General features: G+C 40.7%; 2 protein-coding genes across 8 annotated transcripts; one reads left to right on the forward strand and one right to left on the reverse strand.

The window, feature by feature from the left end:
• Nucleotides 1–4,860, forward strand: mcfd2 (multiple coagulation factor deficiency 2, ER cargo receptor complex subunit). Of its 6 annotated transcripts, none has more exons than XM_060924659.1 (4): nt 1–86; nt 569–735; nt 2,145–2,304; nt 2,701–4,860. In XM_060924659.1, the coding sequence occupies exons 2-4, from the start codon at nt 584–586 to the stop codon at nt 2,830–2,832; spliced, it is 444 nt and encodes a 147-aa protein (XP_060780642.1). In that variant the 5' UTR covers nt 1–86; nt 569–583; the 3' UTR covers nt 2,833–4,860. The 6 variants fall into 6 exon arrangements, with proteins under 6 accessions (XP_060780642.1, XP_060780643.1, XP_060780645.1 ...); XM_060924660.1 differs by having other exon boundaries at nt 572–735; XM_060924662.1 differs by lacking the exon at nt 1–86 and adding an exon at nt 97–401.
• On the reverse strand, nt 4,487–15,497 carry prop1 (PROP paired-like homeobox 1). 2 transcript variants are annotated; one of them, XM_060924658.1, is made up of 5 exons: nt 15,467–15,497; nt 9,578–9,661; nt 9,185–9,370; nt 8,140–8,366; nt 4,487–5,301 (listed from the first exon to the last, which is right to left on the reverse strand). In XM_060924658.1, exons 3-5 carry the CDS (start codon nt 9,240–9,242, stop codon nt 4,915–4,917), a joined length of 672 nt encoding a protein of 223 aa, XP_060780641.1. In that variant the 5' UTR covers nt 9,243–9,370; nt 9,578–9,661; nt 15,467–15,497; the 3' UTR covers nt 4,487–4,914. The 2 variants fall into 2 exon arrangements, with proteins under 2 accessions (XP_060780641.1, XP_060780640.1); XM_060924657.1 differs by lacking the exon at nt 15,467–15,497 and having other exon boundaries at nt 9,578–9,923.
• Between the last annotated feature and the right edge of the window lie 252 nt (nt 15,498–15,749).

Below are 15,749 nucleotides of genomic sequence, written 5' to 3' on the forward strand. Positions count from 1 at the left end.
TATAAAGGTGTCGTCAGTAGAGTAGCGAGTTCTTACTGATTACTTTGGTGGACGAATCTGCAAATATTTAGGAGCTCCAGAAACAGGTGAGAGAATCTGAACTGCGCTTTTATTACGAGGATTACGTGTGTATTTCCTTAAAGTAGTAAACTAGCTGTTATTGAGGGGATTTTTAACGAATAAATCGCCTGTTGTGTCCTTAATTGATTAATTTGTGCCACTGTTTCTTTGGGTTTATTGTAGATTGATGTTTAGTTTCTGGAGCACATGCAGATCTTGTTGTTTGCATCATATGTATTTCCCCTGTAGCCTGCTTTCTTCAAACAAATCTTTGGTAAACAAGCTGTCAAGCAAAAAGGCTTTAAACATCTGGATATCCGTTTACACAGGTTTGCTTTGAAGTGAGGTTTTGTTCATCCTCATAAACTCTAATATGATGGATCATGGTCGTTTAACTGTTAAATTCCATAACCTGTTACAAACATGTAGCTCCACAATGGCTTATTTCAAGATCAATGGTCTTTTGAGGATGGACATGTTGGGATATTGATGTCCATTTGTCTTCTAGCAGGACATCATCATTATGGGATACGCCATGGGGCAGCTCTGGCGCTGCCTGCTGCTGTCCTGCTGTGTGCTTTGTGTTCACTCTCATGGAGATCATCATGGTCAAGTGTCAAGAGACCCACATCCTCCCATCACCCGCCTGGACAAGAACATGGTGCAGGACAAAGAGTGAGTTTCGCCTTAAAACTGCTATTTGTATGCGTGAAGTCTTTAACAACCCTGAAATGAAATGGGTTCATTAGAAAGAAAGGAAGCACAACTTTTATTCCTCACACACTTGTGAAATTCCTCTCTGCATTTAACCCATCCAAAGCAGTGAGCACGCACACACGCGTACCCATGCGAACAGCGCCCGGGGAGCAGTTGGGAGTTAGGTGTCTCGCTGAAGGGCACCTAAGCCCGAGGCCGTCCCATGTTAACCTAACCGCACGTCTTTGGACTGTAGGGGAAACCAAAGCACCCGGCGGAAACCCACGCAGACACGGGGAGAACGTGCAAACTCCACACAGAAAGGCCTCCGCTGGCTGCTGGGCTCGAACCCAGAACCTTCTTGCTGTGAGGCAACCATGCTAACCACTACACCACCGTATATGGCAAAACATAACGCCAAGTTGCAGAATGGAAGACCATGTGCAACACTTTGCTTTGTGAGGTTTCATAAAAAGTCTGGAGGAAAAATACAATGTGCAATCTAAACAGTATGGCAATATTAAAATAAATATGCAAATGTGGGTTGTTTTTAGGAGGGAATACAGAAGTGATTTAAATGATGAATAACTTAACAGGTGTCATAGTGGGTAGCTTTGCTGTCTCACAGCTCTATGGCCCCTGGTTCGAACCTGAGCTTGGGTTACTGTCTGTGTGGAGTTTTGCACGTTCTCCCCATGCCCATATGGGTTTCCTCTGGGTTCTGGGTTCCCTCCCACCTCCAAAACATGTGTATTGGCTACACTAAATTGCCTAGATGTATAAATGGTGTTTGACTGACGCACTGGCATCCTATTCAGGCTGTGTCCATGCCCGGTGTTGCTGAGAAGCTGAATGAATTAATAACTTGTTCATATACAGTGCAAATATTCGATCAGTGGTCTGATATGAGACCTAACTGGTTAATTGTCTCTTTTTATATAGTTTATCTAAGTTTCTTTATCAAACATGCATCTATGCTGTGTTTCTCTTCAAAGTATCCTTTTTATATGCATTATTGAACATAAAATGTGTTTAGTAAAAGCCCTTCTGTAACCGAACAATCAAGGGTGAATAAATCCTCGTGATTGGTCGTGAAATGTTAGGTCTTGGTGTGTCCTGTTATATTTGCATGAAAACTGAACTTTGATCCCTTTCCAAAACGACCTTTCTGCAAAACAAACTAAAATGCAGCTGACCTAATCTTGAATGTAATGTAAAACAATTCCTTTTCAACAAGGCTGTAATATACGCCATGCGGATGCTTTTAAAGCTCTGGAAGTAACTGGATACATGTTAGTGTAGTTTAAAAAAGAGAAAAAGTCACATTTACTTAGTTGTGCTGAACAGACTCCTTTTTGTTAATGCATGTCATCTGTTTTGTTCTTTAGCCACATCATGGAGCATTTAGACGGGGTGATCGACAAGCCAGAGTTGGACATGACGCCCCAAGAACTGCAGCTTCACTATTTCAAAATGCATGACTATGACGGTAATAACCTGCTGGATGGGCTCGAGCTTGCCACTGCCATTACACATGTACACAAGGAGGTGGGTGGTTTAAATCTCAGTCCTTACTGCTGTTTGCTAATGTAATATTTCAACGCCTGCGCTATCATGTCATTCCGCTAATCTTGACCGGGAGGGGGGAGGTTTGAGCCAGGTGCACTGACCAATCACTGTCACACACATGGTGTGTGTTTTTTATTTTTTAAAATTAAATATATATGGTTATTTCTTTAGATTTTAAGTTCAACATTTTTAATGTGGAATATCATGGAGTAGTAGTAAAGCAGCTTATTCTATAAATCTCTTGTCTTAGTGATTTTTTATTTTTTATTTTTTTAATATAAAGGTATTGCTAATGTCTTGTCTGTGTATGTAAAATGACCATTACAGTCTCAGCTTTGATTCATGCCTGCTGTCATGTCTTCCTGATTTTTCTAGGAGAAAGGTGAGAACAGTCCACCAATGAAGGAGCAGGACCTAATCAGTATTATTGATCAAGTCCTTCGGGATGATGACAAAAACAATGATGGCTACATCGACTATGCTGAGTTTGCGAAGTCTCTCCAGTAACTGGGAGGTGGGTGGGTGGTGTGGAGGAGTGTGCTGCATTACTGTGAGCTCTGATTTACCTCTAATCGAACGGTATCAGTGATCTGGGTGTCTGCGTTATCACATGCACAGAAAACCTACAGTGTTCCTTAGGCTGTGTTTCTTCTTGTAGTAGTGCACTTTTTTTTTTTTTTTTTTTTTTTCCTTCCACATTTTCAACACCATTTTATTGAACTCCTAAAGAACTTTAATTCAGTGATACCACAGTCCTCTCGGTCCATGATTGGACCTGAACAGCTCGGCTCTACTGATCATACTTTATCCTGTCAGAATAAACTGTGGGATGAAGTTAACTGGATTGTATTATGATGTGCGGCATCTAAAGAGAGTATATATTGCCTGAATTCTCCATTTGTCAGAATGAACCTGCCAAATACATCTGCTGTGAAGACACGTCCTCCTTTATTCTTGCTACATTGTGTTTGAAGTCCTGTTCTAATGCAGAGTAATAGCTGGAGTTGACGTGAGCTATGATTTACTTCCTTTCCTTACTGAGGAAACGTCCTCATTTAGCACTGCTGGATCATTTTGAGTTTACTAACTTTGAATGAAGTCACTTGTACGTTCTGATTTTTATATTCCACAGCACCAGATAAGTTTGGACACCCCTTCTAATTCAAGGTCTTTTTTGCATTAAAGTGCTTAAAGTAATGATGGATGGTGTTTTCTTTTTACTTAATCGAGTGGTTCTTGAAATAATATGGATTACTACAGTTGTGGAATAGGGCAATTATTATTTTTAATATTAATGAGGCACCCTTATTTTAATTGAAAAGCATTCCAGGTGACGACCTCATGAAGCTGGTTAAGATGATGCCAGTAGTGTGCAAAGCGTCATCGAGGTAAACGCTGGCTACTTTGAAGAATCTAAAATACGAAACATGGTTTGTTTGCTACGTAATGTTACATAGGTTATTGCATGGTTTTGTTGTCCTCAGTATTGTTTCTATAATAAGTCAAAAGACAGGGAAAATAAAAAACCTCCTGAATGTGTCGGTGTGTCCAAACTTGACTGCTACTGTAGACGGATGACTGGTCTAACAAACTTTTGCCAAATCCCAGTTCTTGTGTTATTTGCGTTTCAAGCCTAGAAGAGTTTCGTTCCTGGTGTTACTGTAAATGACCAGTGGCTACTTCTGGTGCTGTGTGTAATATCCCCAATCAGGGGCCATATTAATCACATTTCTCAACACTGATCCAGAATCAGTTTTTGCTTTTTGGTATGAATAAATGAGTCTGGAAGTGTGATTAAACTGGCTACCTAGTATGCTGTTGATCCCACAAATGTTTCCCAGAGCTGGAGTGCCGCAGTGGTTTTTTTTTTTTTGCTTTTAATTCCCTTCGTGTGTGTGTATAACCACGAACCTGTGTAGTGTAGCAGTTTTCTAGCAGTAACTGGGACTGAGAAAAACAAACTTGGGTGGAGTTTGACCTGTATTAGACTGATAAAGGAACTTTTTCTAGACTTTTTTTTTTTTTCTCCTTTCCATTACACAAGTTGAATGTAATTCAAGCCTGTCATGTTTGTCGTTACTGTTGTTGTTCGTTAAATTCCCAGCTTTACTTTATTTGTGAACAGGGAAGAAACATAAGTGACCATATGCCAAGTAATTTATTTCTACCAAAATGACAATGTTGAAAAAGTCGTTATTAATTAAATGAATGCTTAACAACCCATATTCAGGTGGTAAGAGGATTTTCTAGAAGGTCAAACATAAATCTAGTTAGACTATTCGGACTGTAAATGAGTGTTACAATTATTAAGTGTGATGCTAGTAGGGTTGTGAATGAAGTATTTTTGTTTTAGAGAAGTATATTAACTTTAAGGCAAGATCTGTTTTGGAACTGTAATAAAATGTGTGAAAACAATTTTTTTTTTTCTGTCCATATTAAAGACAGTGTGTACTGAATCTCACCCACACAAGCATTACTGTTAAATCATTGACCTAAAAAGAAAAGCAATAATATCTGAGCACGTGGCTCAAATAAACTAACAAAATAATAAAAATGAGCGGCTTTAGACTTTCATTCTTTCAGCCTACTCTAATTCCAGTGGACGGCTGGCTCCAGCGCTGGCACAGAGGTCAGGGAAAACACTGAGGCGTGGGGCAGGCTGGCAGCCGGTGCGCCGATATGCCTTAGCTGGCAGTACCAGTCCTCGTGCTGCCTGGCAGGCTGGGCCGCAGTGGGAGCTGAAGGGCAGGCCAGCTGAGTGCCGGCTGCTGTGTGGGGAGAGAAATCAGCAGAGGGCAGCACTGAGGAAAACTTGGGCATGTGTGGTAGGGAGTGAGAGCACTGGTACTGTCTTGCCATACCACCACGTGCACTGTTTGGGAGAATCCCACGTCCTGGCATCATACCTCCTTGCAGGGATTTCTGAGTGGCCCGCTCATGTTTCCGTTGCTTGGCACGGCGGTTCTGGAACCAAACCTGGAGAGGTTTGTGAGGAGAAAAGAAAGGAGGGGTGAGAGACCAGGAACTAGAGGCAAATATTTTATAAATATTTGTTTAAACAGATTATGCTGGGAAATCAAACTCAAATTGGAAAATGTAATCAACAAAAGCAATAAACTTTGTAGATTTCATGGTGTTAACAATCACATACTGTACAGAGTTGAGAATCAAAATATGTGTAGTTTTTTTTTTAATGAATAACTGCTACAAATTGTCAGATTGTATGACAAGTTTAAATGATTCTTTAATCAGAGCAAGAAAAGTCTGCTACTTATTAAAAGTAGCAACAAGAGGATTATGGTAATTGTGCTTCAAATGAGTGTTTTGGGGGAAAAACTCATTCAACTCTACTATAGCTTTGTGTTCTTTACACCAGCGTGCTACTTAAAGCATATACGCAGAGCCATGGCCTCACTTTCGTTTATAAATGCCTTGAGACCTCAAGAATGGTACAAGAATAGTTTTAAGCGTTAACAATAAATCTAATAGTAATTTTTACGATTAAAGTGATTTATATAGGTAGCCGTCTGAGTGAATGACCTTGACGTCCGTAACGTCACAGCAGGAAGTCTGTCGGTCTCATCGCCATTTCCGCTATACTAAAACACAGAGCTGACTGCAACTCCGATCCTCCATTTTGAGCTAATTTATTGCCATGCCACGTAGATGTGTTGCTGGCCGGTGCAGCAACACGACAGAAGGTGGATTTATGTTGCATTCATGGCCCAAGAATGTTCAAACTGCAAAGATTTGGACGTGTTTTGCGAGAAGTTCACGGGCACATTGGGCGGCTATGAAGAAGTGGTGCAGTGCTCTGCTCTGCACATTTTACTGAAGACTCGTACGAGACCTCTGATCTGTTGAGGAGCGTTGGCTATAAGCCCGTATTGAAAGAGGGTGCAGTACCAACAATTAAAGAAAACTACAGCAAAAGGAAAGTATTTATTTTATTTGTTTTTTTAAAAGGAAAGTGAGTTCAGTTGCACAAGTTCTCCCGGAGTGAGCCGAGGGTTGTTGCTAAAACCGGTGACGTCCCATTCCATCCCGGGTTTTAGTAATTGCCTGAGCAGAGCAGTAATGGCGGAGTACTCAGTCTGAAGAAAACAGTGAATGAGTGGAGCAGCCGTCTGATTTCTAAACTGGATATTGCTGCCATCTCGCCCTTACGTGGAAGAAGCAAATGAATGGAGAACTGAACGAACAACTGAAAGTCAGATTGTTTTTGAAACAATCAGCCACAAGATCGGCCTTCAAGAAGCGAGAACACAGACGGGTAAACTCCGACTCTCATTTGGATTAAAAAAAAAAACAAAAAACGTTGTTTACCTGCATTTAGATTAATACACGTAACTTGTACTGGTATAAGATTATTTAATTTGCTTCAGAATGTGATTGTCTCAGTTCATCTGATTATTTAATTAGCTTTTTACGTTTTATCAGTGAAAATGCATGCATGTACATGTATGCTGCATAAGTTATAACACCTGTCCTGTTTTAATGAGAGTCAACCCACAATCAATTAAGTCAAATCAGTCTTAGTTGAGCAAGTCAGTAACAGTGTTTCTTTCTTTCACCATAAATTTTTATTTATATGACTTTGGTCTATAGCTGTAAAAGGCCTCGGCCTTAAAACCGGTTACCGCTGTGACGTCACGCACTCAGGGCTGGCTGGCTCAGCGGGGCAGCTCCAATGCCAACTTTGCGGTCGATTTTAACTCTCAAAAAAATATTTGTTTTTACTCCCATTTATGCAGCATACAAGAGTCAAGGATGGAGATACTATCCACTCAGAAATGTATTTAAAAATAAAGGCTCTGCGTCTCTGCTTTAATTCTGATTGGTCAGAAGTGCAGCTCTGAAAGGCGGCCGAGCAAACCACAGGTTTATATTCATGTGATCTTTCTAATACGTTATAATTTCTATCATAACATTTTTGATCTAGTAGATCTCTATTAGCAGACGTTTATTTCACTTCTTGGACGGACTCACTAGTGTCAGATTTTTGTAACATTCAGAGGTATAGCCGTGACCTTCAGTTTTCTAACCTGGGAAAGTTTTCAGGGCAGGGGACTTTTTCTGGCTTCTTTCTCGTAACATGATCAGCTGAATTTTGTTTTTAACTTCAAAAGGGAGAAAAACAAGCTGGTGAAGGAACAACTCTTTAAAGCTGCTGTAATCTACGTAATAACAGGAACTAACTCGTTTCGTTCTACATGAAATGTAGCTACAAAAAGATAAAAAGGAATTTAATGGGACTTGTGTCCTGATGACGTAGGCAGCAAGAATAGGGAGCTCTGTTCGATTTGAAATAATTTATTATTATATTTAGATCAGCCCAGCTGTATAATTAGTGCTCGAACCTGTCCCAGGACTTGCAGTTATGTTTCCTGACACGAGCAAATATTCATGCAAAACAAATATGCTGAAAACTTTACAAATGCAGGCAAACGACAAAAGGAAAATGGCAGACACGAGACACAAAGGCAGATTTCGCCCATCTCGCTGCACGCACTTCGAGCCGAGCTTCAGTGGAAGGTTGGATATCTGTACATTTTTCAAACAACACCTTGAAACAAAATCTAGTCATCACAAGGAGCAAGCCGAGATTAAGGATGTACAGGCGAAAATGGGAAACATGCAGTTACTGGAAAATAATCCGTTTCAGGGTGGTCACATTTCTCTGCTTCACCGCTGATTATTTTCCTAGAACAGCATGCTCCATCGTTTGTGATTCCTCTGTCAGCAAGGACCACAAAATAATATTTTACAGGATTGTTCTAAAGGGGTCTCGCGCACCGTGAGAAGCCGTCTAACCTGGATGCGAGCTTCATTGAGTTTAGTTTGCTGAGCCAGCTCCTCTCGGCAGTAGATATCAGGATAGTGGTTGTGTCTGAAGGCTAACTCCAGCTGCTCCAGCTGCTCATGGCTGAAGGTGGTTCGATGTCTCCTGCGAGATGGAGACGGGTGGAGTCTTACTTGACCCGCCACATCCTCACTGCTTTCAGGCCCCGAGGGCTCCTTCTTAGGAGGACCCTGAACATCTGCATTCAACAAAGTGAAGAGGAAAAAATTTGAAAAGTTGAATCTTCGTGGCACAGATGTTCAATAAACAAACAAACAAACACTGTGTACACATTTCTATCTAGTTACAAGACAGAAAGAGATTTTTCAAAGTGTCATATACAGCTTGGAGGAATTTGGTTTGCAAAAATGCATCTTACAAATGGCAGTCCTGCGAAAGGGAAAGGGTTTAAGAGCATTAATGTTTCCGAACAAAAGGCCAGGAACCCAATCGGGTGCAGGCTTTGCTGCTTAAACCCAATATCGTGAGAGAGAGCGAGATACCACAGGCCAAAGGATTGAGACAAGATTAAGTGAACAAAAGCTAAAAAAAAGTGATTAATTTGTCAAATCGCAGGACTTGGATGCAATGGTTTCTTCTCACAATGTCAGTATGGGAGGTAGCGGGACAGGCAATACTAATCGAATTTAAGTTTAATTATCTTTCTGATTGTGTCCGACTGATTATAAATAAAGGAAGTAAAGGCAGGAATATCAGCAACCTCAAGAATATTAAAGTGGTCGAATTAATGAATATCAAATAAACACATTGCACGGTGAATATATTCACGTATTCCACGTAAATATTAACTGTATATACCAAAAGCGGTAAGATCTTTTATGTAAAAAGACGAATATTTCATCATATTTATTTATCGGTTAGTGTACAATGGTGTGGTGGAATATATTTATACACACTAAGAGAAAGCAAGGTGGGTCAAAGTCAAGTGAAGAAGTACATCTAGCACCAGAGGAGAAGGTCTGAAAGCTGGAAACACTGTAATAAAATCACTCTTACCTGCACTCGAGCTGACGATGACTTCAGAGTACAAGTCGGAGAACTTGGCAGGTTCCATAGCTGGTTTTCTCTGAGGGTTTCAGGTATGAGGAGAGACACAGTGGTCTCACCTGAGCTTTTCCATGACCACCCTCAAGTGACATCATTCAGCAATCACACCCCTCATTACCTGCTCTCCTGGTCCAACTAAAACATTTCAACCAAATACTGGATTTTTCTTTAGATTTTTAAGGAAGAGTGCTATCTGCCTCTTTTACCGATCTGCAATCATTCATTTTCTGGAACAGCACAAATAGTATAAGAACAATATTTGTCAGATTTATTAATTATGTGTATGTTGTAGTGAAGTGGCACAAAAAACCAAGCACTCTGTAGTTATAACACGCTATCTACCGATGTTACTGTCAGATGTGGTTCCTCAGAAGAATCATGAAAATATCCTGGAAGGAGATGAAGATGAACCAAGAAGTCTTAATCCTTGCAGGAGTAAAAAAAAGGAGCTTAACTGAAACAATAAGGAAGAGACAAATGAAATTTTTTGGACATGTAAACAGAAAAGGAGGACTAGAACAACTCAGTGTGATGGGTAAGATCCGTGGAAAGAAAAGCAGAGGAAGGTAAAGAATAAAATATGTGCAGAGCCTTGACAACTGGGCTACTAACAATAGCATCGACAACGACACGTTCATAAGGACCTCAAATGACCGAGAAAAATGGACGATCGTGATCATCAATGTCTGCTCCAGACAAGGCAAATAAAAAAGACGACGACTGTCAGAAAAAAGACTTCAACAGGAACAGGAAATACTATTCAGTTTAAAAGACCCAAAGTGTTTTTAAACTTTGGGCTGCAGTTGATGCAAGAGCGTTTGATTTACAAACGAGAGAATCTCACCTCCTCTTTTGTTTTATTCATTTATCATACAAATTACTATTGCAAATATCAGTCTAATTATGAAGGCAGGGTGGCACGGTGGTGTAGTGGTTAGCGCTGTCGCCTCACAGCAAGAAGGTCCGGGTTCGAGCCCCGGGGCCGGCGAGGGCCTTTCTGTGCGGAGTTTGCATGTTCTCCCCGTGTCCGCGTGGGTTTCCTCCGGGTGCTCCGGTTTCCCCCACAGTCCAAAGACATGCAGGTTAGGTTAACTGGTGACTCTAAATTGACCGTAGGTGTGAATGTGAGCGTGAATGGTTGTCTGTGTCTATGTGTCAGCCCTGTGATGACCTGGCGACTTGTCCAGGGTGTACCCCGCCTTTCGCCCGTAGTTAGCTGGGATAGGCTCCAGCTTGCCTGCGACCCTGTAGAACAGGATAAAGCGGCTAGAGATAATGGATGGATGGATTCACACACGACACATTTACAGCAGAGTGTACGGTACATGCTATTTTAGTCTTCTTCACTATTCTAACATGCTGCACAAATTTCTTCATCCATCTCTCTCCACTAGTTCCTCAACATCAAATGACTCTGACTCAGTGGAACAACAGAAGTCAAGAAAACAAACACAAGAAATTCTATCTGTTCAAGGCACTTCCTTGTTCAGTGCATTGTGCATTTGCTATTGCACTAGGGCTAGATTATCCCAAATATATAACGGTATATCTTCAGTTTGTGATCGATACAACCCCAATTTCATAAATTTGGGACACTGTGTAAAACGTAAAAAAAGCAGACTATGATTATTTGCAAAATTATGGAAACCATATATTTAATTGAAAATAGTACAAAGACAACATATCAGATGTTGAAACTGAGAAATTATTGTGTTTTGTTTGTTTGTTTTTTAAATATATGCTCATTTTGAATTTGTTGTCAGCAACACGTTTCAAAAAAGTTGGGACGGGCAACAAAGGACTGAAAAAGTCATGTAATGCTAGAAAAAAAACCTAATTTGGTTAATTGGCAACAGGCCAGTAACATGACTGGGGATAAAAAGAGCATCCCACCGCTCTGTGAAACACTGCGTGGGCAAACAGTGAGCAAACAATTTACAACGCCCTCCCTACCTTTAAGTCATGAAAATTTTTTTGTCCTTTAAGGTAGCACTGGAGTCAAAATCACCTAAACTGAGCCCAAGTCATAATCAAGACCAGAGTGTATCAAGACAGAGACAAGACCAAGACTTTGAGGGGTTGAGACCAAGTCAAGACCAAGACAAAGGGAGTGTGAAACCGAGTCAAGGCTAGGACCAGACCAGTGCGTGTGAAGGGGTGACAGCCGTTAACAGGAAGAAAAATTTAAAATTAGCAGTGATTGTATTTGAAGCAGGAAATTTTACATCCAATCACAGTAATAATGTTCACAAATAAATCAGAAAATACACTTGCAATTTAGTGATACAATGGTGCTTGAAAGTTTGTGAACTTTTTAGAATTTTCTATATTTCTGCATGAATATGACCTAAACCATCATCAGATTTTCACACAAGTCCTAAAAGTAGATAAAGAGAACCCAGTTAAACAAATGAGACAAAATATTATACTTGGTCATTTATTTATTGAGGAAAATGATCCAATATTACATATCTGTGAGTGGCAAAAGTATGTGAACCTCTAGGATTAGCAGTTATCTGAAGGTGAAATTAGAGTCAGGTGTTTTCAATCAATGGGATGACAATCAGGTGTGAGTGGGCACCCTGTTTTATTTAAAGAACAGGGATCTATCAAAGTCTGATCTTCACAACACATGTTTGTGGAAGTGTATCATGGCACGAACAAAGGAGATTTCTGAGGACCCCAGAAAAAGCGTTGTTGATGCTCAACAGGCTGGAAAAGGTTATAAAACCATCTCTAAAGAGTTTGGACTCCACCAATCCACAGTCAGACAGATTGTGTACAAATGGAGGAAATTCAAGACCATTGTTACCCTCCCCAGGAGTGGTCGACCAACAAAGATCACTCCAAGAGCAAGGCGTGTAATAGTCAGCGAGGTCACAAAGGACCCCAGGGTAACTTCTAAGCAACTGAAGGCCTCTCTCATATTGGCTAATGTTAATGTTCATGAGTCCACCATCAGGAGGACACTGAACAACAATGGTGTGCATGGCAGGGTTGCAAGGAGAAAGACACTGTTCTCCAAAAAGAACATTGCTGCTCGTCTGCAGTTTGCTAAAGATCACGTGGACAAGCCAGAAGGCTATTGGAAAAATGTTTTGTGGACGGATGAGACCAAAATAGAACTTTTTGGTTTACATGAGAAGCGTTATGTTTGGAGAAAAGAAAAATGCTGCATTCCAGCATAAGAACCTTATCCCATCTGTGAAACATGGTGGTGGTAAGATCATGGTTTGGGCCTGTTTTGCTGCATCTGGGCCAGGACGGCTTGCCATCATTGATGGAACAATGAATTCTGAATTATACCAACGAATTCTTAAGGAAAATGTCAGGACATCTGTCCATGAACTGAATCTCAAGAGAAGGTGGGTCATGCAGCAAGACAACGACCCTAAGCACACAAGTCATTCTACCAAAGAATGTTTAAAGAAGAATAAAGTTAATGTTTTGGAATGGCCAAGTCAAAGTCCTGACCTTCATCCAATCGAAATGTTGTGGAAGGACCTGAAGCGAGCAGTTCATGTGAGGAAACCCACCAACATCCCAGAGTTGAAGCTGTTCTGTATGGAGGAATGGGCTAAAATTCCTCCAAGCCGGTGTGCAGGACTGATCAACAGTTACCAGAAATGTTTAGTTGCAGTTATTGCTGCACAAGGGGGTCACACCAGATACTGAAAGCAAAGGTTCATATACTTTTGCCACTCACAGATATGTAATATTGGATCATTTTCCTCAATAAATAAATGACAAAGTATAATATTTTTGTCTCATTTGTTTAACTGGGTTCTCTTTATCTACGTTTAGGACTTGTGTGAAAATCTGATGATGTTTTAGGTCATATTTATGCAGAAATATAGAAAATTCTAAAGGGCTCACAAACTTTCAAGCACCACTGTATCCCCACAATTGTGGTCTTGACTGGTCCTGAACTAAAATCCCGAGTCCTCTATGTCTGAGACCGAGACAAAACCGAGTAAAAATGTGGTTGATTCTGAAATGAGACAGAGACCTTCAAAAAGTGGTGACCAAGACCAATCTCAAGTACTCCAACACTATAAAGGGTTCTCCAAACAACTTTTTTTTTTTAAAGGGCACCTTTTCTTCAATACTTTCAAAAAACATGTTTCTTATTTGGAAAATGTTCTCTGGGGTTTTATTTTAGTGTATTAAAGGTACTATTGCCATGTCCATTTGGGAGTGATTCATTAATAGGGTCATTTAAAAAAAAAAAAAAGATTTGGAAACTTCTTAATTAGCAGCATCCTGTCCAGAATTCACCAGTACACACCACTGAGTGCACGTGTATGTGTATTTAAATTACACATAACCTAATAGTCTGTGTTGAGGATTAACATGGCCCACAAACATGGACTATTCATTATCTAATAGTAGAAAAATTTTCCCTCAGATTAAATTCACCAATTACGAATGTCCTGAGAAGTCTGTGTCCTTGCTCCATTTCTACAGCAGAAAATGTGGAATGGAATTTAATTCTGTATATTTATCCCAAGTTTATCTGCCATGAACAGACTATTGACATCACCAGTGTCCTTCTCATATGCTCTCTGAAATGGTCCTTTATTTTCAGTGTTGCATGAGCTCCATAAATGATCATCGAAATGAGTATAAGACTATTAACTACAGACATTTGTGATGCATGAACAAATAGTTGGCGAGGGACTAAACCAGAATAAAGTGGTGGGTGATGAGCACAATGGAGCGGCTCTGTTCACAGTTTAACTGTATGTGACGCAGCTCGTGTGTCATCTGAGTGGGATGTGAGGAGTACCGTCAGCCAGGACCGGCTGCCTTCCATCAGCCTTGTACACACTACTGTTTTACTCACTTCTTTACTTATTCACGTTCATAATATTTCACTCTTCCGGCTGCTTGTTCCAGTCTAGTTTTGGTGTTTTATATAATCATGTTATATGTAAGTGGTACAGTGTATGTCCAGTATGTGTGTTTGCCATATGTTGTTGCCTGTGTTGTATATTCTTGCATTGATTTACATCCCAGCTTCATGATACCATGTACATCTGGTGAGTTTCTGATTCTGACCAGCTGGAATGTGAAATTAAGCCCACTTTGCTGCATGACTGAACAGATTTTTTTTTTTTTTTAGACACATGGATTCCTGTGAGCATGTCCTGCGTAAAGCTACATACTTCGTTCTTGTATATTTATCATGTAAACAATCCCAGATTATCCAATGTGTACAGATAAAGAGGGATGAGTTAAGGAATGGATGCAGGAAGTCAGAAATGGAACGAGGCTATAATATAAGCAGGATTTCAAGATGAATTAGACAAATCACGAATGACCTTTAAATAATTCAGTGTGACAAAAATGGAATGCCCACTGCAAAGACTGTTCTCACATTGCTGAAAAAGTCGTGTGTGTGTGTGTGTGTGTGTGAGAAAGAGAGAGAGAGAGAGAGAGAGAGCGAGCAAGAGAGACTGGGTAGTTATCTGAGACTGCAATTCTCTTCACCAGAGACGGGAATCATGGGGATTGGCTGAACTCTGCAGAGCCCCAGAACACTGTGGCCAGGCTGCCCAAGGAATTCTGGGAATTTCCAATAGTCTAAGAAGTTCTGAGTCAGACCCAAAGAGTACTGGGTGGAGGTTCTGCCTGTGAGGGCCAAAATTTAACCACATTCATACTCTCTCTCTCTCTCTCTCTCACACACACACACACATTGCACAATCATGCATATATGTTACACTGCTGTCTTCTTTGCCATCACTGCCAACTCAGATGTGAAGTAGTACAACACAACACAGGAGAGAGAGAGAGAGTGAGTTGGGAACTGAGCTGGGAGTGACCTGCCTGGCAGCTTCACAGCCCTGATGGAAGGAATGTAACCCAACTCCCCCCCTACCCCGTACTGCACTGGTGACCTGTGTGTGTGCAGACTTGAAGGAGATAGACAGATAGACAAAGTTTTCTTAAAGGATTATGTACTTTCAAAAGGACATTGTCTCTCCACACATTTCAGTGGGTACTGAAAAAAAGAACCCTTTTACATTCCCATCCCTGGGATTCATGACTCAAACAATGTCACCAGCCCACAGCTCTGGGTAAAGTCCCACCAATGTTCTTTTTACTAGTTCTGATATGAGCCTCGTAAAGTTTAAAACGATGCGTCAGTGAGGAGAGAGAATCTGGATGTAGAAATGAATGAGGATGTGGGATGCATGTGTGTATATGTGTGGGCTGTTACTGTACATGTGTAAATGCAAAACACAGGCGGCGCAGGGGCCCTGTAGGAAAGAAGACACCGCCACCGTCTGGACCGCACAAGCATCCAGACAACAGCTCTGCAAATCCGACCTGCCAAGCTCACCTGCCAACAACACACACACACACACACACACACACACACACACAGAGTAAGTTTGTCTTACTATCATTGTGAGAACCTTCCACTGACATAATTATTAATGCAGCTAATTATTGCTGTCTCTGCAACCAACCTCATTAACCAAAAGAAAACATTTTGCTTTTTAAT

This window comes from Neoarius graeffei, chromosome 7 (assembly GCF_027579695.1).
Source record: "Neoarius graeffei isolate fNeoGra1 chromosome 7, fNeoGra1.pri, whole genome shotgun sequence".
NCBI lineage: Eukaryota > Metazoa > Chordata > Actinopteri > Siluriformes > Ariidae > Neoarius > Neoarius graeffei.

Bases quoted from the DNA above. Each gene is read 5' to 3' on its own strand.
- mcfd2 (XM_060924659.1), top strand. From the start codon at position 584: ATGGGATACGCCATGGGGCAGCTCTGGCGCTGCCTGCTGCTGTCCTGC. The intron at 736-2,144 runs GTGAGTTTCGCC...TTTGTTCTTTAG, and splicing joins AACATGGTGCAGGACAAAGA to CCACATCATGGAGCATTTAG. The intron at 2,305-2,700 runs GTGGGTGGTTTA...TGATTTTTCTAG, and splicing joins TTACACATGTACACAAGGAG to GAGAAAGGTGAGAACAGTCC.
- prop1 (XM_060924658.1), bottom strand. From the start codon at position 9,242: ATGGAACCTGCCAAGTTCTCCGACTTGTACTCTGAAGTCATCGTCAGC. The intron at 8,367-9,184 runs GTAAGAGTGATT...TGTTGAATGCAG, and splicing joins CATCGTCAGCTCGAGTGCAG to ATGTTCAGGGTCCTCCTAAG. The intron at 5,302-8,139 runs GTTAGACGGCTT...AAACCTCTCCAG, and splicing joins TCAATGAAGCTCGCATCCAG to GTTTGGTTCCAGAACCGCCG.